This window comes from Anomaloglossus baeobatrachus, chromosome 1, assembly GCF_048569485.1.
Source record: "Anomaloglossus baeobatrachus isolate aAnoBae1 chromosome 1, aAnoBae1.hap1, whole genome shotgun sequence".
NCBI classification, from domain to species: Eukaryota; Metazoa; Chordata; class Amphibia; order Anura; family Aromobatidae; genus Anomaloglossus; species Anomaloglossus baeobatrachus.
Window position 1 is genome coordinate 724,420,353 of NC_134353.1, and position 23,701 is coordinate 724,444,053.

The 23,701-nt window shown below is 47.1% G+C and overlaps 1 protein-coding gene across 2 annotated transcripts in view; it reads right to left on the reverse strand.

Annotated features, from left to right (window-relative positions):
- The window catches only part of ADGRD1 (adhesion G protein-coupled receptor D1), a 1,069,475-nt gene extending 1,061,994 nt beyond the window's left edge, over window positions 1–7,481 (reverse strand). For both annotated transcript variants that reach the window (XM_075341810.1, XM_075341809.1), the window contains exon 1: window positions 7,162–7,481. In XM_075341810.1, coding sequence (XP_075197925.1) covers window positions 7,162–7,227 — 66 coding nt within the window. In that variant the 5' untranslated portion in view covers window positions 7,228–7,481. The remainder of the gene's footprint in view (window positions 1–7,161) is intronic.
- Between the last annotated feature and the right edge of the window lie 16,220 nt (window positions 7,482–23,701).

Genomic DNA, 23,701 nt, shown 5'->3' on the forward strand with positions numbered 1-23,701 from the left:
TCCTTATTCCTTTTCAATCATAAAAGATATAGCAAAATCTTTTGGTGTATTTAAAACTTTCTATAACTGTGAAAATACTTTTTCTAAGAACATTTCTCTTAGAAATGGGTCTATAGAAATTCAAGTCACAGTTCCATATTCAAAATCCACAATCCCAGCTTTCACCTTCCTTATCTTTAAAGCAATATACAGCACTAAGAGGGGGTTATAAGCTACATTGAGAGCCCCCTGAATAGTTACAGTCGCATATGACCCCCCTCCACCACAATAGTGACACGTGACGCACATAGCCCCTGCAGAAATCACACGGAGACAGTGTAATTACATACAGGGTTTCCCACCTTACCCCCATTTAGTAATCTTGTAACAGGCACACACAACATACTATTGCATCTGTACCACCCCGCGGGCTCGGCTGCGACCAACGAGCCTCTCGGATCCGTGCTCGTACTGCAGGTGGTGGCTCGAGCCTCTCACTGATCCGGGGGTCACGTCGCTCTGCAAGGGAGTTGGCGCTAAACGCAGGGATTTGGGTGTTTGGTTTGAAATGATAGTTCGTGACGCCACCCACAGGTTGTGGTGATTGTAGACACCACCGCTGCAGTGAAGGTGTGGGGACCCCCGGGAGCGGTGTAGTAGCGCAGCTAGGTGTTGACCCCTCTGTGGGTAGGGGATGTTGGTCCCGAGGTCCGGCGGGTCGAGACCCGGGTGCAGGGTATACTGTTGCGGTGCAGCGCGGCGCGGTGCCTGATGGCAAAGGTGTACTGACTCTGACACAAGACACTGGAGTCACTGGTAAACCAAATGGAGTGATGAACGGGGCCCGCAGCCGGCTGCAGCTTTTCCCAGATTAGGTTGGTGGTGCCCGCCTTTCTCCTGCACCTCTGTGTGTGAATCTTGAATCCTGTGCCTAAACACCGGTAGTCCGCTTCCCGACGTGCATCTGTCGTAGGAGCCCATTTGCCCGCAGACGCTGGTCATTTGGATCTCTTGCCCTTGGCGGTTGCACTTATCCAGAATGGTTGGGCTGTTGCCTTCAATCGGGACCCCTGAGGTCCAGACCGCAATCAGTTAATTTGACTATGGTGGTGGCTTCTAGCCTAGTTCGGGGTCTGAGTACCCTGCCTGGTGCTCCGGTATCCAATTGGCTCCTCGGTTCGGTTCCGGCGGGCCACTACCCTGTCCCGCTCCCTTACGGTTCCGCCAGTCATTTTCCCGGTCTCCTGCAGGCAGCCACTACCGTCTGCCTCCTTGCCAGTGGCGACTGGGCTACGACCCAGCCACCTAGTAGTCTCTGGGCAGACTGGACATAGGACTCCCCGTTAACTTGAACTTGACTCTTCCAGAGCCTGAGCTAGAGCCGACTACAATCCTTGGGTTCCCGCCTCCAGGCCTGTGAACTCCTCGGTGGGTGGACCCAACCGCCTAGCTCCACCCCCCCTGGTGTGGACATCAAACCTGGAGGGTGTTGACAAGGCTTTCAAGTTTGACTGATGTTACCTAACTGGGAAGGGGGGTGTGGTGTTGTGTGTGACTACCTGGGACGACCTGGATAGTCCAGGGCGTCACATTCCCCCTTGGTTTAATGCAGACCGTCCGCGGGCTGCCCGTCCATCACTGGTTTATTTTTGTTGTAAAACTGCAAAAGATAATAAGCACATGTACATTTATAATAACATATTTACATTTTCAAGAATATGTGGGTTTTTCTTTTTTCTTCCCTTACGGGAGGCACATTACTTTTAACATTGCAAACATTTTTAATAATGGGTCCATGTCCTTCCGCTTTCCCACCCAAGCAACCTAGCCTTGATGCTGCCCCTAAGAAGTGGGCAGCACCCCTTTTCCCCAGTCCGGATCAGGAACTTCGCCAGGCAACCCAAGCAGGAACGGGTACGGTGCTTCACACCCGGCAGTCACTCAGAGGCCCCACGTCCAGGGGAGCCGTGATCCGGAGGATGGTCACCGGTTCCTGTGGTGACCGGACCCCACCTGCTCTGCTGCAGGTCCTCCCTCCAATCAGCCTCTCCGGAGACCGGCAGTTGTGGGAAGGGCAATAAGGGCATTATTTACAAGCCCAAAAGTTATTGGGTGGCTTGCTAGTTCTCAGCCGTGTTCATGATTTCTCATGTCACAAAAGGGGCAACAAAAGTTCCAACAGGGACGGGCGCTTCAGTAGCTGGTCCGCTACCATTAACAACATAGGTCCCAACGGGGGCTTGCAGGTGGGGTCCCAACAGGGACTGTCCTTGGGGCAACGGGGATCCGCTACCTTAATCTTCAGCACTTTCATCCTCCACTTCATACTCCACCTCCACAGTGACTCCGGGGCTGTACGGTGGGGGAGGGGTCTGGGAGTGCTCCGGGCCTTCATGCCGTGCCCTTCTTTGCACACTCAGGGCAAACCAGCCCCTCTCTCCACAGTGACGGGTGTACGTGACCAACTCTCCGGGCATCAGGTCACGGTCCGGGTGGCCCATAGGCATGTGGGGGTACACATCCCGACAGGACACAAACACTTCTTTCTCCAAGCCGGGCTCAAACAGGAATCCCCACCCCCTGTCGGGGTCAAAGCATCGGACATGGCCCTCATACCTCGGGCCTCGCACAAGGAAGGTGGCACACCGCAGGTTCTCCTTTTCCTTAATCGTGTGGGCTAGGACCTCAGCCCTCTTCTTCTCCCGGGCCTCAATTTCCCGGCCCAGCTGGCTCTGCTGCCGCTCCCAATACGGGGCATCTACGTGCCCCTCGGGTGCGCGGGTCGGGCCCAGCCGGAGTTTCCCCATGCCAACTACGATCGGCACCTTCTTTTGGGAACCCCGCTGTGTCGTGGCCTGGGGTGCTGCCCTGCAGTGACAACCCTGCGCTGCCTCAGCCGAGGCCTGGGTGTGGGGAGCGGCCAGCTTTACCTGCCGGGCGGGCCGCTGGGTATCCGGCACCTCCGTCTTGGCCGGGCGGACTGCCGGAGCCGGGACCTCTTCGGGTGCGGTTGCATCCGGGAGTAGTGGGGCCTCCTAGGGAGCGGGCTGCGGGCTGCTTCTAGGGGCAGATCCTTCTGGGCAACTGGGATGGACTCCGCCATCAGTGTCGGGTGCGGCAGACCAAGCGGGGGAGCGGCAGTAACCGATACGGGCAGTGGAGGGGGCGACAGGAGAATTGGGGGCAGACCCGGGTCCCTCAGTCGCAGCGGCCGGTCCCTCAAGGACCCTCATCTGCAGCTGACATGAACTGAACCGCAATCGCCGGGGAATCAATCACTCGGCGCTTGCGGTACAGTCTCGGCTGCACTTCAGAGCTCAGGTGAGAGCTCCAGAGTGCAATGCAGGTACCTGAATCCAGGCCTGACATTACTGGAGATTCCTCCGGTAGCCAGTCCAACGCTGGCTACAGTCATTGCTGTTCTCTAATTATGATCATCACATTTTGGGTAAAATAAAGGTTTTATGTTAATAAACTTTGGATCTTTTGTAAAACATTGTTCTAGTGGCATGGTGCACCCATTACATAAAAACCTTCAAATGTTGATCAATGGAGATTACATTATTCTGAAAAAAGCAAGTGATCAAACATTGTTCTTTAACTTTGATCTCCAGTGTACAGCTGCTCTTCTGTATGGGGCTACTCACAAATGTAACCATCTGGAGACCGGCTTTTCTTATCTGTATTAGAACTGGTTTCAATGCATGAAGCTGGCAGAGAGCCGCAAACTACACATCATGGGCCCACAAGCCCCGGGTTGGGAGCCATTGATGTACATGGTTGTAATTATAAAACGTGCACAGGTAGCAGTTACACACAAACCCTAGGGCCTGAGAGTGTCTAAGCCACTCCCGTCACATAGTAACTTACCGTTACAGATTTTACTGTTGAGACTAATGGTATATTTAGATGTTGCCGATTCCAGTCCGTCAATGCACGATTAACGAGTACACAAGTTGCTCAGCACTCATCGATGGGAACAGTTGGTGACAAAACAATCATCAATATGATTGTTTATACTTTACCAAGTTATGGGTAGACAATCTCTATTTACATGGGGCGATGTACTGTGCATAAGGATAATTTTTTTTGCCAGTATAAATGATCTGATCACCCATTTTGCTTGTTTGTTGGGTGATCACATCCATGGTTACAAGTTGAGTTGAGCGAGTACCTTACTATTCATACTCGCTATACTTATAACGAGTACTGTCTAATACTCACGTATTCATTCTGAATAGCATGTGCAATGTAAGGCAATGGGGAAAATCTCGCAAATTAACGAGTAACCTGAATTCCGCACTAGTCGTACGAGTAGTCAATAGTGAACCATTTGGTTTACTCTTTACTTTGCGAGTATTCCCCATTGACTTGCATTGCACACGCTATTTGTAATGAATACGCGAGTATTAGACAGTACTCGTTATGAGTATAGCAAGTACGAATAGTTAGGTGGTCTCTGAACTCTAGTTACAAGGCTAGAAAATTGGGATTGAGCATTTTTATGAAAGCTCGTTAGCCAATTATCTAATTTTGTGAATGCACTGAAGTTGTATCTTAGAATTCATAACATGGCTGCAACACCCAGACCTCCTGTGCCAAACTTCATTCCCACAGACCCCTACAGCAATCTTAGCACTGTTCTATACGACCGTAGGGTGGGGGCTGTAATATAGATTTTGACTCTTCTCAAACTGACTACCTAGTATCAAATAACTTTCATTATAGATAACAAACTTTCTATAGTGATCCGAGCTGTTATCATTTATAGCGACCTCACCAATCCCATTAATGTCTATTGGACAAAGCTGATAACAAATGCAGCAGTCAAAGAAAGACAAGTAAATGAAAAAAAAGTTACAGAAAGAAAAGAAAAAAAAAACTGTCAGCGTGAGACAAGAATAACATTTAGGGTTTTTTTTTAAATTGAAAGGGTTAACCCAATCCTGTAGCACAGTGGGGCATATAGTAAATCATGCTGCCGATAATTAACAAGCAGGTAATGATGGGCTATTATAGCAGTTAATGCTTTATGTTTGCACTGTGATCCTGTCACCAGATCATCTATCTCGGAGAAGCACTAATCTAAAAACAATCACACAAATAGCAGACTTCACCCTGGTGCTGAGCAGATGACAACAAGTATGTGCTGTGCGGCTGAATAGATGGACGCTAGAGCTGGCAGACATGGTGCTACTTTTTTAGAGGCACAGTGAAGTCCCGGCTCGGAAAGAAGAGAAGCTGGGTATATCCTACTCTTCTGATAAACCCTTTGGTGAGGACTGTGTATCACTTATTACATGTCTGCAGTGTGATATTCAATTCAGTATTTTTGTTTTCAATTAGCTTTTGGGATCATTAATCAGTAGGTTGAGTGATTGTCACAAAGTAGTGCAAAGTTATGGCGCTACGAGCACCCTGTGAATTAACTTAAAGAGAATCTATCACCAGGTTTTTGCTAACTAATCTGAGAGCAGCAGAATGTAGGGGTAGAGATCCTGATTCCAGTGGTGTGTCACTTACTGGGCTGCCTAGTGTAGGTTTGATACAAGCACTATGTAATCAGCAGTAGATTACCATTAGAGGACCACTTGGCATGCTGTCAGGTAGTTCAGCATATTCATAAGCTCTGTATAACTGCTAGATCTGCAGCAGAGGAAACATTGATTTTATCAAAACGATAGCAAACAGCTCAGTAAGTGACACATCGTTGGAATCAGGGTCTCTGTCTCGACATTATGCTGCTCTCAGATGGGGGAGCAAAAACCTGGTGTCAGATTCCCTTTAAATACTGAGAGCCGTTATTGTACAGACTGCGCCATGTTCAGAAAAATGTTTGCAACAGCTGTCGTAGGAGGTCTCCTGAGCATATCCTTCCAGAAACACTGCCAAGAATTCATTGTACAACTGAGACAAAGTATTGATTTTCCAAACTTGAAGACTATAAGATCCCTAAACCAATATGCACGGCTATGTTATGTCCAGCGCATGTCGTACGACCATAGATTTTGGGTCATTAGTAGTGATGAGTGAGCACTACCATGCTCGGGTGCTCGCTAAGGGCAGTTGGATGCTCAGATTGGCATGACTCAAGCACCCAAGTGTAATGGAAGTCAGGGGGACTCGAGCATTTATCTGCGAAGTGTTGAGTCCCCCCATTATACTCAGGTGCTCAACTCGCTCCCATCCCAGCATCCAGCTTCTGTTAACAAGTACCGAGCTCCCGAGCATGGTAGCACTCACTCATCACTAGACATGAGACCTGAGGCCAGTCTGGAAATCGTGCTCTATACTCAGACCGTGAATGACGAATATGCACACTGCCATACTAAGTATCTGTGCAGGTCTCATATCTCGATATTCATGGACTGCTATGGTCACATGCACTATCTCTGTGTGCCTCTGCATAGAATTAGTTATAGGGAAGTTATTCTTACAAGTTCATAAGGAATGGAAAAATGGATGTAAGACTATGCCCCATGGACTGTCCATGGAGTACGCACCATGCCATGTAGCTGGGGGAAGATGAGACGCAATGTCAGAAAATCGTATTTTACTAAAGGAGCACATGAAAAATCTAGTTAGTGAATTTACATATTGGACATAAATCTATATTAATATATGAATAAAAGGAAAGACTATGAGGACAGATCTGAATAAATGGATCAGCATCTGCCGAAAAATGTTCTGTTTCCACAAACGTAGGTGCAGCTGGATAATGGAGCTGGAAATCTTGATACTTTTTTAAAATTATTATTATTATTATTATTATCATTATTATTACTATTATTATTATACCATTACTAGACCAATCATTTAAATAAATATTATTTTGTTAATAAAATGCATTTCATCAGCTTTTCACACCAAAAATAGGGCTCACACCAAAGTTATAACACTTTTGTTCAATTTTCACTTATCTATCACCAAAACAGCAAAATATTGATCTAACGGCTAAATGTTGACAGGTGATAGTTTTCAGCAGAGTCATAACATCCAAGAAATGGATGACAATAATCACATGTGAGCTGAAATTGAGGAGTTAAAGAAAAAAGAGAGAATAAGGAAAGTGAACTTTTTGCAACAAAGTGCTTGGCAGTATTTAGCCTGTTGCTTTAGCTTGATAGAACGACAAGTCACGGCATACCCTGTCTGATAGAGGTTGTAGATCCAAATATTTACCTGATTTCCACATGGTCTCAACACCAGAAAAGTAATCCAAGGGAATAAATGCAGTGAGCTCGCCATGACGGAGTCCTTGTGTCAGGTCTTCAGAAGTAATATCCCCCAGATGTGACTTTGTGCACTGCTCTAAGTGATTGCACTAAGTAGTCATTGGCCCCTAGGAGATGCAGAGACCTCAGACTGGGACATGTCTCACTCTGCTGTGATAAAAGTCTCCACTTCTCACTTCTCTGATGGGCAGAGAGATCCCAGCAGGTAAATCCAGAAGAACTCAGCCCTTATCCCTCAGTACATGGACTGTTCATCCTGAAGAATGCGAGTCCAGACCCTGACAATGTGTGTTCACCTCCATCCCACCAAATCCAGGGTGGGGAGAAGCCCTCAGTGATGTCATGTTCACTCCTCAAACTTTGTCCTATTCCACAACACTATTTATAACCTCACGTTACAAGCTGTGTTCTGGGTCCTAACACCAGCCTCCCGGAGACAATAGTGCTAGAAGAGAGACGTATAACTGCTCTGTATACTATCATGCTGTACTCTTGTTCTGTTCTACAAGAGTCTAAAAGTGTATAGACAAAAGCTCAGTCAAAAAGCTGCATTATGTACAAGAGCAGGATGTGAAAGTGGAGCTGCAACTTCACAGAAAGTTTGGGAAAGTTTAGGAAATTGAGTATATAGCAAACCCAGCGAAATAATGGTATTAATGATAATGCTCCATTTCAAGGGATAACCATATGATAATAACCTGTACATAGGCTTCTGCTTGTAAGGAAAGGTATCCTGATAATGAGATTATATTAAGTAATGGTTTCTACAAATCCCTAATACATTCCAATTTTTACTACAAATAAACCCTCCTGACACTCGCGCTGAGGAGTAATTTCAGTAAATTTGGTATTATTATGTTCAATCATATTAACAATCATCCGTGTGATGCCATACAGCTCAAGTGTAAAGAAGAGAAAGGAAACAGTTCTGGGTAGTTACAGCGCCCATGTAGATACCTACTGTATCTGCTGCCCAGATATTTCTCCCGTGTGGATGAAAATGGGCTGTCTAAACTGGATAACCCCTTGTAATGGTCTCAAAAGTCTTCTGTGTGTAGAAGAATGTTTCTTGTAGAATTACAATATCATAGTTTATATACACAGTATCATTTTATAACTTTTTTTACCATAACCATACACCCTTTTTCTGAAGCCATGACTCTTTTGTGCCAATTCCTCTTGTCCATTTTACTGAATGATGAAACTTTCCTATTTGTTCACTCTTCCAGTAGTCCAGGTGGTCTCTCGTTATTCCAGTAGCTGTCATGTTGTGACTATAGGTGTCACACCAGGTACAAGAGGTCTCCCATCCAATAGCACCAACAAAGCTGGAACACCTAGGTAGAGTTACCCCGCGGAAAGGGGAAGACCTGAGGGAGTAACGCAACACATAGGGAACACTATGCTATGGTAGACCCTTGAGCTGAGGAGAGGGGAGCGGTATCCCCTACTAACACTCACCAGAGGCTGATCACTGCACTCCCAAACGTCCCTAGATGGGTCCTCCTTACCCCCATGCACCAATCACGTGCCTAGGCCCTCGCTGGCCCTGAACTCACCCTAACAAGTGGGGGCCAGCAAGACGCTAGGCTCACCACTATAATAAAACAACATGATGTAGATAAGACCAACAGGTGAGGAAAGACACAATGAAAAGCACTTCTTGTTTTTTTCAGTTTGAAGCTTCACAGCTGCAATAGAAAAACATCATGAGCTCCAGTAACATGGTCAGCTAAGGTATGCACTATAGCCGACATAGGGAGGAGTGAGGAGTGGATATTTATAGCAGAATGGAGTCGCTGTAGCTGAGGTTATAACTACCTGTTAGGTTACTGGAAAGCAATGAACCTTTAGCCTCTTCAGTACCAGATAGAATTAAATATGCTCCAACTCAGGGTAAATGATGAGCGAGTACTAAAGTGTATCTGCGATCCACAATACGCTGTGATCTAGGGATCACATCAGGCTATGATGCACTTGTGATAGTAGCCTTTCGTATACCTCTCCAGAAAAGTTGGAAAATGCGCTCTAATGCACCAGTTACATATATCAAAATGGATTACAGTGATACATTTACTCTTCCATCTATACATAAACTTAGTTTGTGCCACAGTTTGGATGCATGGTGCTACATTTTAAGTCATACACTCCCATTCAGGCAATTCACTGCCCCTTTCTACAAGACCTCTCCCCTTTGTTGAGCAAACAGGAAAAAGTTTCTAAAATATATATGTATTGCAAATATAATAATGGCTATTTTTGAGCACATACATTATGTTATACTATAACATATTGTTTAATTAGACAAAGTGTACATGGTTACAAAATCATACAAAACCATTTTCTGTGACGTTGCAGCGACGTCCCGTCGCTGTCGCTGTGTGTGACATCCAGCAACGAGCTGGCCCCTGCTGTGAGGTCGTTGCTCATTGCTGAATGTCCTGCTTCATTTTTTCATCGTCGCTCTCCCGCTGTGATGCACAGATCGCTGTGTGTGACAGCGAGAGAGCGACGAAATGAAGCGAGCAGGGAGCAGGAGCCGGCGTCTGGCAGCGGCGGAAAGCTGTAACCACTGTAAACATCTGGTAACCAAGGGAAGACCTTTCCCTGGTTACCCGATATTTACCTTCGTTACCAGCCTCCGCCGCTCTTGCTGCTAGTGCCGGCTCCTGCTCTGTGCACATGTAGCTGCAGTACACATCGGGTTAATTAACCCGATGTGTACTGTAGCTAGGAGAGCAAGGAGCCAGCGCTAAGCAGTGTGCGCGGCTCCCTGCTCTCTGCACTGACATGTAGCTGCAGTACACATCGGGTTAATTAACCCGATGTGTACTGTAGCTAGGAGAGCAAGGAGCCAGCGCTAAGCAGTGTGCGTGGCTCCCTGCTCTCTGCACTGTGACATGTAGCTGCAGTACACATCGGGTTAACCCGATGTGTACTGTAGCTAAGAGAGCAAGGAGCCAGCGCAGTGTGCGCGGCTCCCTGCTCTCTGCACATGTAGCGACGTTATGATCGCTGCTGCGTTGCTGTGTTTAACAGCTAAGCAGCGATCATAACAGCGACTTACAAGGTCGGTGCTACGTCACAGAAAATGGTGACGTAACAGCGACGTCGTTGTCGCTGTCATTTAGTGTGACCCCAGCTTAAGGGTTTCTGTGTGTTTGTCTTGAACATACGGACAGACAATAACAGAAACCTTATGATTTACCTAGCTCAAATACCTGATGTGTATTCTTGGGAGATTTGAAGTCTATGGGTTAATTACCCCATTGTCTGATGTGTGTTCTATCTCTACTTGATCTATGTTCAAAGACTGGCCATCAAAGGGCATGGGTCAGTGAGAAATACAACACATTGACGTTAAGGCTTGTAATATTGTTCAAGCCTCTATAAGATCAGCTGAAGTATAGCAAAGACAGAAACTCGTTTTTTGCTGCTCTGTGAGACGTCCAGGAGTTCTCTGTCTATGTCATGCTTCTCTGACTGTAGTTCCAGACAGATGATGTTCCAAAACTCCTTGGTGATGTAAGTATTTAACTGTACTTAACCTTTGTATGTTCAATATACAAAAGTGTACGCAATATCATACTTTTCCTTTACGTTTGTAATTCATATTAACCTTTATAATAAAATTACTTAATTGCCTTCTTTAAAGCCATATCTGAACCTTAGTGCTAAAAATATAGCAAAACAACATACAAAATAAATTTCAATGTATTTGACAGTTTTTTGAAGTAAATTAAGATGCATTAAATCTAAATTTGGATGCATTTGGATTAGTAAATTGTAAGTAATGCTTTATATTATTTACTGTGTGGACCAAAGAGAAACAGCAATTTTTAGAGAAAGACTGGACTTACCCAACAGTTCAGATGGAGGAGGTAAACAAGGCACTGCTTTTTTTAATAAACGTGAGACGTTTTTGCTTCAGTTTTCAATTAATTTATATTATTAGAATTTTCCACAATAACATTTATCAGAGTCTCCCAATCTAACGGGATAAAAGGACTTATTCTTAATGCAGCTTTGTGCCTGCAGCCTTATAGGATAATATAGATAAGGGTGTTTTATTTTTGTTAAAAGGAAGCTGTGTTTGTAATACTTGTTGTATTCAGAAGTAATTTCTGATCCATTGATTGAAGTAATGACCATGAGTTTCCTAGGGCAGTCCTGGCTTTTCAGTCTGAGAAAACAATATCAAAATGGATATTTTCCTGCAATTGAAAAGTGTAAATTAACTGTACAGTTGCCAGCTTTGGTGTTCATGTTAAAATTGTCCCCCAAAATGCTACATTCAAAACATTCAGAGCTGAGCTAGGCTTTCCTTCATTTCCTTCAAAAAGATGGAGAATCTTAGGGGCACTTTGCACACTACGACATCGCAAGCCGATGCTGCGATGCCATGCGCGATAGTCCCCGCCCCCATCGCAGCTGCGATATCATGGTGATAGCTGCCGTAGCGAACATTATCGCTACGCCAGCTTCACATGCACTCACCTGCCCTGCGACATCGCTCTGGCCGGCGAACCGCCTCCTTATTAAGGGGGCGGGTTGTGCGGCGTCATAGCGACGTCACACGGCAGGCGGCCAATAGAAACAGAGGGGTGGAGATGAGCGGGACGTAAGCATCCGGCCTCCTTCCTTCCGCATAGCCGGCGTGAGCCGCAGGACGCAGATAGGAGATGTTCCTCGCTCCTGTGGCTTCATACACAGCGATGTGTGCTGCCGCAGGAATGAGGAACAACATCATAACATCTGTATTTCACAATTCATGGAAATGACCGAGGCTACACCAATGATACGATTACGACGCTTTTGCGCTTGTTAATCCTATCATAAAGGATTTACACACTAAGATATCGCATGTGACACCGGATGTGCGTCACTTTCAATTTGACCCCATCAACATCGCACTTGCGATGTCGTAGTGTGCAAATTGCCCCTTAGAGTAGACAAAAATGTAGAATTGGTGGAGAAAGGTCAAACTAGATGGACCTAGGTCTTTTTTCAACAAATGTAACTATGTAACAATGGTGCGATAGACATCTTTAATTGAAACTACAGTCAGATGTACAAAGCACCAGAAAAAATGTTTGTGCTCCAACATACTCCGAAGCTGTGGAACTGAACCACTGTGGGAATTTCCGTCTATCACACGGGATGTGCCAAAATCACTATGAAATCCGAAATCCCTCCCAATCTGAATCATCGTGAATCACCAAGCGCCTGCTTCTACCATTTGCCTTACCCAACCAGACAGTTCATAGATGGGCTGCACCAAACGTCAAGTGAATCTTCCCTAAAAAAGTCCTCCATCTCATACCACCTCAATGCCCCACTAACAGTCTATCTACAGGGCAGCTCAGTCCAAATCTATAGGGCATGGGCAATGCTTTACCAGGAAACACTTTTTAGGCATGCTAATGTGAATCACTTATAATAGAAGAAATATAGATACCTTACGCACCATGCAAACTCTCACCCACCACTCACTTCCTTTCTCCTTGTAACGCTCGCCGTTGGAGATGGTAAGGCGGCGAGCAGAAGTGGACTCACTGGACCACAGGGGGGACCTGAGCTTATTCTTTATTGGGAGTGGCTTGACTAAGTATTCACCACGAGGCAGATGTCAGGTACCACTACCAGGGCAGTGACTGGCACTGTGGCAGCTGACCCCAAGGTCAAGAACGGACACAGGTGCAGACAGGCAGAGTCTCTACTGTAGACAGGAACTACCAGGACAGCTGAAGCAGATAGAATGGCGCCAATGGACAGAGTCACTAGTGTAGAAGGTGCAGCCAGGACGGCTGAGGCTGATAGTATGGCCAGGATGGACAGGAACCGGAGTACCGACGAGGCCAGAGAACAGTAATAGGACACTGAACACTGACACAGGGATGCACAGTGGACGAGGGACATGACAACTAGCTGGCTAGGGCACAGACCACTAACTAACCACATTGATCAGGCACCTCCCCTAGTGGGATTGTGCCTTAAGTAGCCAGTGCCTCTCAGCCACAGGCTGAGAGACACTTCCAGCAAATGGCGAGCTGCCCCTTTAAGAGAATGTCAGCGGTACACACACACACCCTAGGTGCACTCCCGGAGGATCTGTGCAGAAAGGGAGCAGGAAGCAGGGGAGTCCCACGTGCAGGACCTCAGGGAAGCCAGGCAAGGCAGTGCGGGCTGGCCATGGTGATGAACCGACGTCCCTGCAGGGAGGAGAGTGAGTGGTTCAGGTGCTACACTCCTGCTAACAGGGAACTTTTCAGTATGTTTTTGTATATGAATAGTGCAATGGCTGTATAGACACTAATCCCTGATAAATCTTATTCCTGTTTTGTAGCATACCATGTCCAGGGACGTGGAAGAAGAAGTGCTGCATTGGCATTGGCATGATGCAGTGATCTTCCAGTCTGATTTGCATGAGGCTTCTACGCTAGGTTTTTCATGACTGATATTTCAGATCTCAACAAAAAGTGTATCATTTTTGTTTGAAGACAAACACCTAAACAACCATATGCCATATGTAAAAACATGTTGACATTTCCCCTTAAAGAGGGCTGGAGAGGGTATAACTTACTGATTGTTGGACATGTGATCAGTTGTGACTCTCACAAGCCTAAGAACGGAGCTCCACAACACTCCATCTAAATGGAATGGCAATTGAGCTTGTGCACCTCCACTTTTTCGTCTATGGGATTTCCAGAGACAGCTGAGTACATAAGTTGGCTATTTCCAGCATTCCAGCAGGCTAATAGACAATTAATGGAGACGTGTGCATGTTTGATGTCCAAAGCACTCTGCATAGCATCATCCTTGGAATCAGAGGAGGTCCCAATAGTCTTTGGAGAATGGATACCTTGGAGTTGTGGGACAAAATCTCTCCCCCTATCAACTCACTGCCATGGCAATCAGATCTGAAAGTGTGGTGTCAGTGTTAAGCTCTAATGTTACACTCCTCCTCCCAGCCTGACAACTCACTTCATTGCTTAGCAGCACCAAATGAGATGCTTAATCACCGGATTTGATACTGAATCACCTAACATGATGTACTGGTGCCATCTTTCACCCAACCCTATCTGTGCCAAAGTACCTGCCCAGGTTGCCTCTTTTCCATTAAAAGACCTTCGTTTGAACACTATACTGATGTCAGTGGAGTATAGTAAATCCCTAGATTTTGTATGTAGTCCTTTCTTTCTTTTCAATATAGTATAAAATATAGTACTTATAATAATTAATATTTCTCCTAATGATGAAAGTAGGGGAAAAACTTGGATACTATTTTGTTTTTGAAAGCTTAGATGCGTATGTGAAAAATCAGACCGAGTTGCTTGTCCACCTTAAATATGTCCTAATACTGTAATAAAAAGATTTTCATGAGCAATTTTAGTCCTTAAGATGTAAAAGATATAACAAGAATTCTAGCTTTTTACTATCGTGTTTCCCCAAAAATACCCCAAAATAATAAATTAAGGAATATTTAGTATTTTCAACGTAAGTCTTAAATATAAGCTCCACCCTGAAAATAAGCCCTATCACGGTTCAATAATGAAGTGTCCATGCAGCTAAAAAGGTTAAAGAATACTGCAGGACACTTCATTATAGAAAGCAGACACCCCCAGAAGAGAAGAACAGAGGACCCCGCAATCATACTAACCAGATTCTGAACGGGAGGACCTGCAGTAGAACACATTAAGGACGTGCAGTGGAACGCACACACATCAGATTTCACACCCACACACATCAGAGCACACACATGATGACACATCAGATTGCACACACACACTCATCACATCCAGTAATCTGAAGCAGGCGAGGACCGCCTGGAGCATACCTGATGGGAGCACCCACCGAAGATCGCAAGAGGATACCTGCGACGCAGACGCACGGGGTATGGTAAGTATGATTCTCATGGGAAGGAGGGGTTTGCATTTCTTGGGGGGTAAACTTTCCCCCATCTGTGTTTCCCCGGGAATAAGTCCTACTACGAAAATAAGCCCTAACGCATTTTTCGGGGTAAAAAAATAAGATATCATCTTATTTTCAAGGAAACACGGTAGTTAGCACTTCTTCAGAAGTCAAACTGTTTCTCAAACGCCACTGACAGGTAGCTACTTTGTAAGTCAAAGTTCAATTTGTGAAAAAGTTTTGAATTGTGACAACAGATTTTAGTCTAACAGCCATTTATGGACAGCGTTTTCACGGCCTTGTATTTTAATGATTTAGACAAGGTAGTAGTTGGCTGTTTACAGATGAGGGTCTCTTACTATGGAATTGGCTATAATCACTAGCCACGATTTAAAGAATTCTAAAGGGTTGGGCGTTGACTTAAGCCAGCTTTACACCTTACAATTAGGTGTGCAATCTCGTATGCGATGTGACACGCCCAGGTTGCATGCGGGATCTTATGAGATTGCACGTAGGTCGTTCATTTATAATCAAAATTTTCTGGGTAACAGATGGGGTATTAGGTGAAAATAATCTAAGGCCACTCCACAAAAGCATATATGTAAAGGAGAAGAAAAGGAGTGCTAGAAGGCCAAACATAATATCAATAAATATCAACCATAGCCTTGTAGTATCAAAAATGTATAAACAAGTTTATTTTTAACATTTAATTCGGACAATGGTAAAATCACAAAAAGTAGAAAAAAGGCATAATGTGCAGGAAATTAGTCCCAGAAAAACATTCCCATAATAGGTGGACATCTGCCCAAAGGTAGGTATTTAGGCACAAAAATGGGCAAGCAGCACTCTAGGATTATCATAAGAGGACAAAGTCCTCACACAAAAACAATTTAGCCAAAGCTGCTTACCCATTCAATAAAGTGCAAGTACTGGATCAGTGCCAGGGCAGGGGTCCAAGTGACAGTGGGAGAAGCCCCAACGCGTTTCGCTGCGTTGCTTCCTCGGGGGGCAATGTGTAAGTACGATGTGGCCAGAGGTCCCTAAATACACCCGTTCATTTACCGGAGATAGCCGCCATCTGAGCCGCATGTGTCGCGTCAGCGCTCCCCGTCCGCCTCTCACTTCCGGGTCTCGTTAGCGGAAGTGACGCTACTGCAGCGTCCACTCCCACCACATCCGAGCCCTTCAGTGTGGGCGGAAACAGGGAGCGGCAAGAGACATGCGCCGCGGCCATCTCACATAAGGGCAGGAGAGAGGGCGTCCCCAAACTCCCCGTACCACACTACAAGTAAATAAGGTATCATAGTGCTGCCGCCGGTCCTCCCCATTTGACAGAGCAGTCGCAGTTGGGGATTCAAAAAACCCCCCCGATGCCGATATAAGACTACAGTAGAAATGATACTAAAGGCATCAGGTATCCACTGATCTGTCAATCTGTACACCGGACCGGCAGCAGCACCACTGTATTAACGAGTGCATAGGGGAATCAATGTAAATTTCACAGAAGTGTATGAGTACACTCAAATATAGGGGATAAATCATAACAATTTTACATAGACAACACTGTACTCAGTACAAGTATAAAAAAATCATGTTATCCATGTTATGTCATATTCCTGGAGGACTCATTTCGGTATAGTGGAATTCCATAGTATGGGCCACAAAGGAAAATATGGATACTAAGAAATAAGAAAAAAGAAAGGGAAAATAATTAAAATCACTTAAAAACAATCCACATATGAAAACACATATGGAATGCCCCCAGAGAGACAGAATACACAATAATTATAAAAATGGGGAGAAGCTGAGTTTCTCGTTAAGGCCCTTGGGTGCCATGGTCCCAAGACGGACAATCCAAGCACATTCTCTTTGTGCCAATATTTTACCATAATCATCACCCCTCATCCCAAGGTGCACCACATCAATGCCCCTCACCCTAAAAAGGGTCGGGTCACATCCGTGTTCCACCTTGTGATGACGGGGTAGGGTGGTCAAAGAAGGGTCATCCAAGTCCAGCTCAGACGCTGCAGAGATATTCCTGACATGTTCACGTGTTCGTAAACGTAGTTCACGTGTGGTAAGTCCTATATAAATGAGATTACACCCGCAGGTGGCATAATAAACCACATTACTTGTACGGCAAGTAATGTGGTGGCGAATCTCATATTCTCGACTGCCATCGGCAGAAGAGAAAGTAGTTGCCCTCATCATATTGCGGCAGGCAATACAATTGCCACAAGGAAAAAATCCATGTCGTGGCTCACCTACGCCAAAAAGGCGAGGTACCCTAGCCACGTAGTGGCTATTAACTAAAGAGTCTCGTAGATTGGAGGCCCTCCTTGCTGTCATGGGTGGATTTGGTGGTAAGGTTGCCCCAATAGAAGATTCCGTCTTAAGAATATCCCAATGGCGTTTTAGGATTGTACGCATATCCTGCCAATTACCATTATACGTAGATATAAAACGAGCAACAGGAGTAGTCTCCACTTTCCTTTTGGAAACAAGTAGTTCATTCTGTGGTGTACCACGGGCCCGCCGATATCCCCTGCGCACACTCCTCCCACTGTATCCCCTAGATAGGAATCTCTCCCGAAGATCCTTAGCCTGCTCCTCAAACAAATCTTCATTGGAGCAAACTCGTTTGATTCGTAAGTATTGACCAGTTGGTATCGCTGAGATTGTGGAGGGAGTGTGCGCAGAGGACGCATGAAGGAGACTGTTGACTGAAGTCTCCTTGCGGTATATGGTGGTTTGGATTGAGCGGTCAGGATGCACAGAGACACGAATGTCCAAAAAATCAATAACTGTGATATGACACTTTGATGTTAATTTAATATTATAACTGTTGGAGTTCAAATCTGAAATAAACTGTGAAAACTCATAATCAGTGCCCTTCCAAAAAATCAAAATGTCATAAATAAAACGGAGCCAGCACTGCGCCTGAGACGCGGCGGGCACGCCCTCGCCGAAAATCTCCCTCTCCCAGTAGCCTAGGAAGAGGTTTGCGTACGAAGGCGCGCACGCCGCGCCCATCGCAGTGCCGCACTCCTGTAAAAAGAAACGATCCTTGAAAAGAAAATAATTATGTGTTAAAATGAAAGAAAGCAATTCCAAAATTAATTCGATCATCCGTGCATCCAGACCGCTCATCTCCAGAAAAAACTTTGTTGCTTGAAGTCCAAACTCATGTTTGATAGATGAATACAGGGACTCAACGTCCACAGTGGCCAGGATAACGCCAGGATCCACAAAGATCCCATCGATCTGCCTCAGGACGTCAGTGGAGTCCCCGACATAGGAGGGCAAAGTCTGAACCAGCGGATGCAGATAAAATTCAATAAATCTGCACACCGGTTCAGACAGCCCCCCAATGCCGGAGACTATCGGACGCCCCGGGGGGACCAGGGGATCTTTGTGGATTTTAAGGAGTAGATAAAAGTCGGGATTTTGGGATCCTTGGCTAATAAGCCCTCCATAACCTTTTTGGGGATCAAACCCAATTGAAAGGCCCGATCTACTATCTCAAAAAGAGTAGCCATGAATTTATCAGTTGGATTAGACGTCAGGATGGAGTAGGACGATCTATCCCTCAGGTGCCTGAAGGCTTCCCGCTCATACATTTTAACAGGCCATACAACCACATTCCCCCCTTTGTCCGCAGGTTTAATAACAATATCAGGCAGGGACCTTAGCTCCCTCAGAGCGTTCCTCTGATCAGAAGTCAGGTTATCCCTGCCCGATCTCCTATCCTCCAGTGCTTTGAAGTCACCGGCGACCAATTTGTGGAATATATCCACCGCAGGACAAAGTGAAAATGGGGGGAATGTGGTTGATCGTGGACAGATGGAATAGGGAATTTTACCTCCAGATGTCGAGGGAAGAGCATCATCCAGCTCCTCTGATGTCTCCACAGTATCCATTGTAGATGTTTCCAACCGATTTCCCCATGTCTCCTTTTGTGCATGTAATTTTTGGAGGACCAATTTCCGCGAAAATAGATTCAGATCTTTTAGTGCTGTAAAATAATCAAATTTTGTGTTAGGCACAAAAGACAATCCCAGCTCCAGAACCTCCATCTGTGATTTAGATAGTGAAATATCAGAGAGATTAATCACCTCGAGATTATTATTCTTATTTTTACTTTTTTTCTCAACTGGTTCAGGAGGAGTGATCTTCCTCTTTGAAGAGGTCGGACCCACTGATTTGGTTTTAGTATTAACCCATCTGCCAGTCAAAGGGGTCACAAATCCCCTTTTAGATAGAAGATCCTCATCCACAGAGGAGAGAGAGGAAGCTGAGAGAGATTTCGAGTGGTCCAGGTTTACCATCATTTTCTTTTTCCTATTATTTTTCTGGGGATGTTTCCACCTATACACGGAACCACTCCTAAAGTCCCCCGAGTCCCTCTTGTATTTCTTAGTTTTTACATCTATAATCTCCTTTTCCCATTTGGAAAAGGATTTCTCCAACTCCTCATTTAGTTTTATCAGAGAGTCATCAGATAGTTTAGAGGACAAATCCTTTTTCAGTTCCTCGATCCCACCATCTAATTGGACGAGTGTTTCCTCATTAATTCTGATGAAGAGGTTCATAAAACCTCTGGAACAGTTGGTCGCAAGTTCCTCCCATTCCCTTCTAATCCCATCATTCTCAACATTGAAGGACGGGAACACCTGGATCCGCAATCCCCTGGGTATAAGACCCTTGGTTAGATATCTCTCCATGAACGCCTTGTTCCACCACACCCGTGTCTTTTGGTTCAACGAGAACTTCAGCTTCTCCACCAACGTGTCTGTCTCTCTAGAATTATGCGTCACAACATTTTCTGGGTCATCATTAAAAACCTGCTCCAGTTTATTTTGCCACGTGCTCTCACGTGCCGTGTCCATCTGTCCCATAGAATAAGCTGTGGAAATACACAGTGAAACAATTATAATCAAAATTTTCTGGGTAACAGATGGGGTATTAGGTGAAAATAATCTAAGGCCACTCCACAAAAGCATATATGTAAAGGAGAAGAAAAGGAGTGCTAGAAGGCCAAACATAATATCAATAAATATCAACCATAGCCTTGTAGTATCAAAAATGTATAAACAAGTTTATTTTTAACATTTAATTCGGACAATGGTAAAATCACAAAAAGTAGAAAAAAGGCATAATGTGCAGGAAATTAGTCCCAGAAAAACATTCCCATAATAGGTGGACATCTGCCCAAAGGTAGGTATTTAGGCACAAAAATGGGCAAGCAGCACTCTAGGATTATCATAAGAGGACAAAGTCCTCACACAAAAACAATTTAGCCAAAGCTGCTTACCCATTCAATAAAGTGCAAGTACTGGATCAGTGCCAGGGCAGGGGTCCAAGTGACAGTGGGAGAAGCCCCAACGCGTTTCGCTGCGTTGCTTCCTCGGGGGGCAATGTGTAAGTACGATGTGGCCAGAGGTCCCTAAATACACCCGTTTATTTACCGGAGATAGCCGCCATCTGAGCCGCATGTGTCGCGTCAGCGCTCCCCGTCCGCCTCTCACTTCCGGGTCTCGTTAGCGGAAGTGACGCTACTGCAGCGTCCACTCCCACCACATCCGAGCCCTTCAGTGTGGGCGGAAACAGGGAGCGGCAAGAGACATGCGCCGCGGCCATCTCACATAAGGGCAGGAGAGAGGGCGTCCCCAAACTCCCCGTACCACACTACAAGTAAATAAGGTATCATAGTGCTGCCGCTGGTCCTCCCCATTTGACAGAGCAGTCGCAGTGTGGTACGGGGAGTTTGGGGACGCCCTCTCTCCTGCCCTTATGTGAGATGGCCGCGGCGCATGTCTCTTGCCGCTCCCTGTTTCCGCCCACACTGAAGGGCTCGGATGTTGTGGGAGTGGACGCTGCAGTAGCGTCACTTCCGCTAACGAGACCCGGAAGTGAGAGGCGGACGGGGAGCGCTGACGCGACACATGCGGCTCAGATGGCGGCTATCTCCGGTAAATGAACGGGTGTATTTGTCACGCTCCCCGGGTCCCCTGTGCTGCCCTCCGGCTCACCTGTCACGCTCCCCGGGTCCCCCGTCTCGCTTCCCGGTTCCTTGGTCCGGTTACCGCCGCTCCCCGCTCTCCAGCACCCCTTGCCAGCGCGTCCCCAGCGTCCTGGTCCCCGCACCCGGCGTCCGTCGGCTTCACAGCCCCATCCTGGCCCTGCTGCTTCCTCCTCGCAGCTTCCTGCTCTGGCTTCTGGCACTCGGGCCAAGCGCATGCGCATTAGGGCGCGCGCGGTCATTGACCCTTTCTTAAAGGGCCAGCGTCCATTAACAGGAAATGATGCAAAACAGGTACAGGGTATAAAGGGGGTTTATGTCCAAGGGGGCGGGGCCTGATCTTCGTGCTTCTTAAGCTAGGAGTCAGGTCTCCTGGTGTATATGTGTATATACTCACCTATCTCTCTTGTAGAGCCGTGCCTGCCTCGCCATCCGGTCCAGACCGAATCCCGAACCCCGAACGCAGTCCATCTGCCATCCTGACAGTCCGTACCATCTCGGATCCCTGCGGTGACCTGTCATCTCGCTCCAAAGGTTCCAGACCCCGCCTGACATCTTCTCGGCTTCCGAACCTGAGCTGCGTCAACCGGACTACCACCAGTGACTCCGTAGTCCCAGGGACTTCTCCGTTATACTCCTGTGCACGGACTGTTCTGCTGCCTATAGTGCTCCAGCTACCGGACCCCTTACCACCATCTAGGAGTTCGGCCCAGTGGATCCACCTCCTGGGTCTGCCCGTCCACCTGGCCCTGACAGTAAGATCAGGCCATGGATCCCGCTGCAGCACTAGCAGCCGTACAGGAGGAACTCCAACGCCAGCGTGAGACTCAGACCCGCATGCTGCAATTTATGTCTTCTGTGGACGCCCGCCTGAACACGCTACAAGCGGCAGTCACGTCTTCAGCATCCCGGGCCTCCACTAGTCAAGCCACGGCTCCAGCTCCCGTGGCGACTTCTTCAGATACTTCCAGACTTCGTTTGGCCTCACCACCCCGGTACGCCGGAGACCCCAAGACCTGCAGGGGATTCTTAAACCAATGCTCCCTCCATTTCACGCAGCTGCCGCATTTGTTTGCCTCTGATCAAGCCAAGGTCGCCTTCATCATGTCCCATCTAGAGGGTGAGGCACTGGCGTGGATGAACCCCTTGTGGGAGAAGGGGGATCCTGTGACCACGAACATCCAGGACTTCCTGCAGGCATTCCGTGGCACCTTTGATGAGCCCGGACGCGCCTCCGCGTCTGCTTCGTCTCTTCTCCGGCTGCGTCAGGGGACTCTGACGGTGGGCCAATACGCAATCCGGTTTCGCACCTTGGCTTCGGAACTCGGGTGGAACAACGAGGCCCTAACCGCCGCCTTCTGGGAAGGACTCTCGGGGCGAATTAAAGATGAGCTGGCGGGTCGTGACGTACCGACCACCCTGGATGCCCTGATTACCCTAGCGACTCGAGTGGACATCCGCTTTCAGGAGCGATTCAAGGAAGTGTCCCGTGAGAGACGACCGGGACGGCATTCCTCTCCTCCGCAGAAGCCCGTCGTACTTCAGTCTTCGACAGCTGGGGTCCCCGTCCACGAGCCCATGCAGATCGACAGAGTGCGGCAGTCTGAACAACGTAGAGCTGAGCGGCTCGCCAAGGGCCTCTGCTTTTACTGCGGAGAGGACACATACCTGCTACGCTCCTGTCCTGAGAGGCCGGGAAACTCCAAAGCCTAGGGTTGGTAGGAGAGGCCACCCTAGGTGCTGGGACTCTCTCAGACCCGGTTACATGGACTGTGCAAGTGACAACGGGAGAGACGCGGTTCACGGCTGAGGCATACCTCGATTCCGGGGCAGCAGGCAATTTCATCCAGCAGGCCACGGTGGACAAGTACCAGGTGCCTGTTACTCCACTTGACAAGCCCCTCGTGATTGCCTCTGTGGATGGGAGACCCCTCTCTGACACCATCTCCTGGATCACCAAGCCGGTGGAACTGCGTATCGGTGCCCTGCACACCGAGAACATCGCTCTCTACGTCCTCCCACACATGTCCCATCAAATCCTGCTGGGACTTCCCTGGTTGCGGACACACGAACCATCAGTCAGCTGGGGCACTGGCGAAATCACCCGATGGGGCTCTTCGTGCCATGAGAAGTGCCTGAAGACCATACAACCCATCCGACGACCTCCGGTTCCAGAGAACCTACCGGGGCTGCCCTCGGCCTATTGGTCCTTTGCAGACGTCTTTGATAAAAAGGAATCCGAGGTACTTCCGCCACATCGTCCCTACGATTGTGCCATCGACCTGCTCCCTGGAACTACACCACCTCGAGGACGGATATATCAATTATCTCCAGCCGAAACAAGGGCCATGTCTACTTACATCACAGAGAGCCTGGCAAGGGGATTCATCCGGAGATCCTCCTCTCCTGCTGGAGCAGGTTTCTTCTTTGTCAAGAAGAAAGAGGGCGACTTACGCCCATGCATAGACTACCGGGGTTTGAATCAAATCACCGTAAAAAACAAGTACCCTCTGCCGCTCATCCCTGAATTGTTTGACCGGCTTAGAGGAGCTCG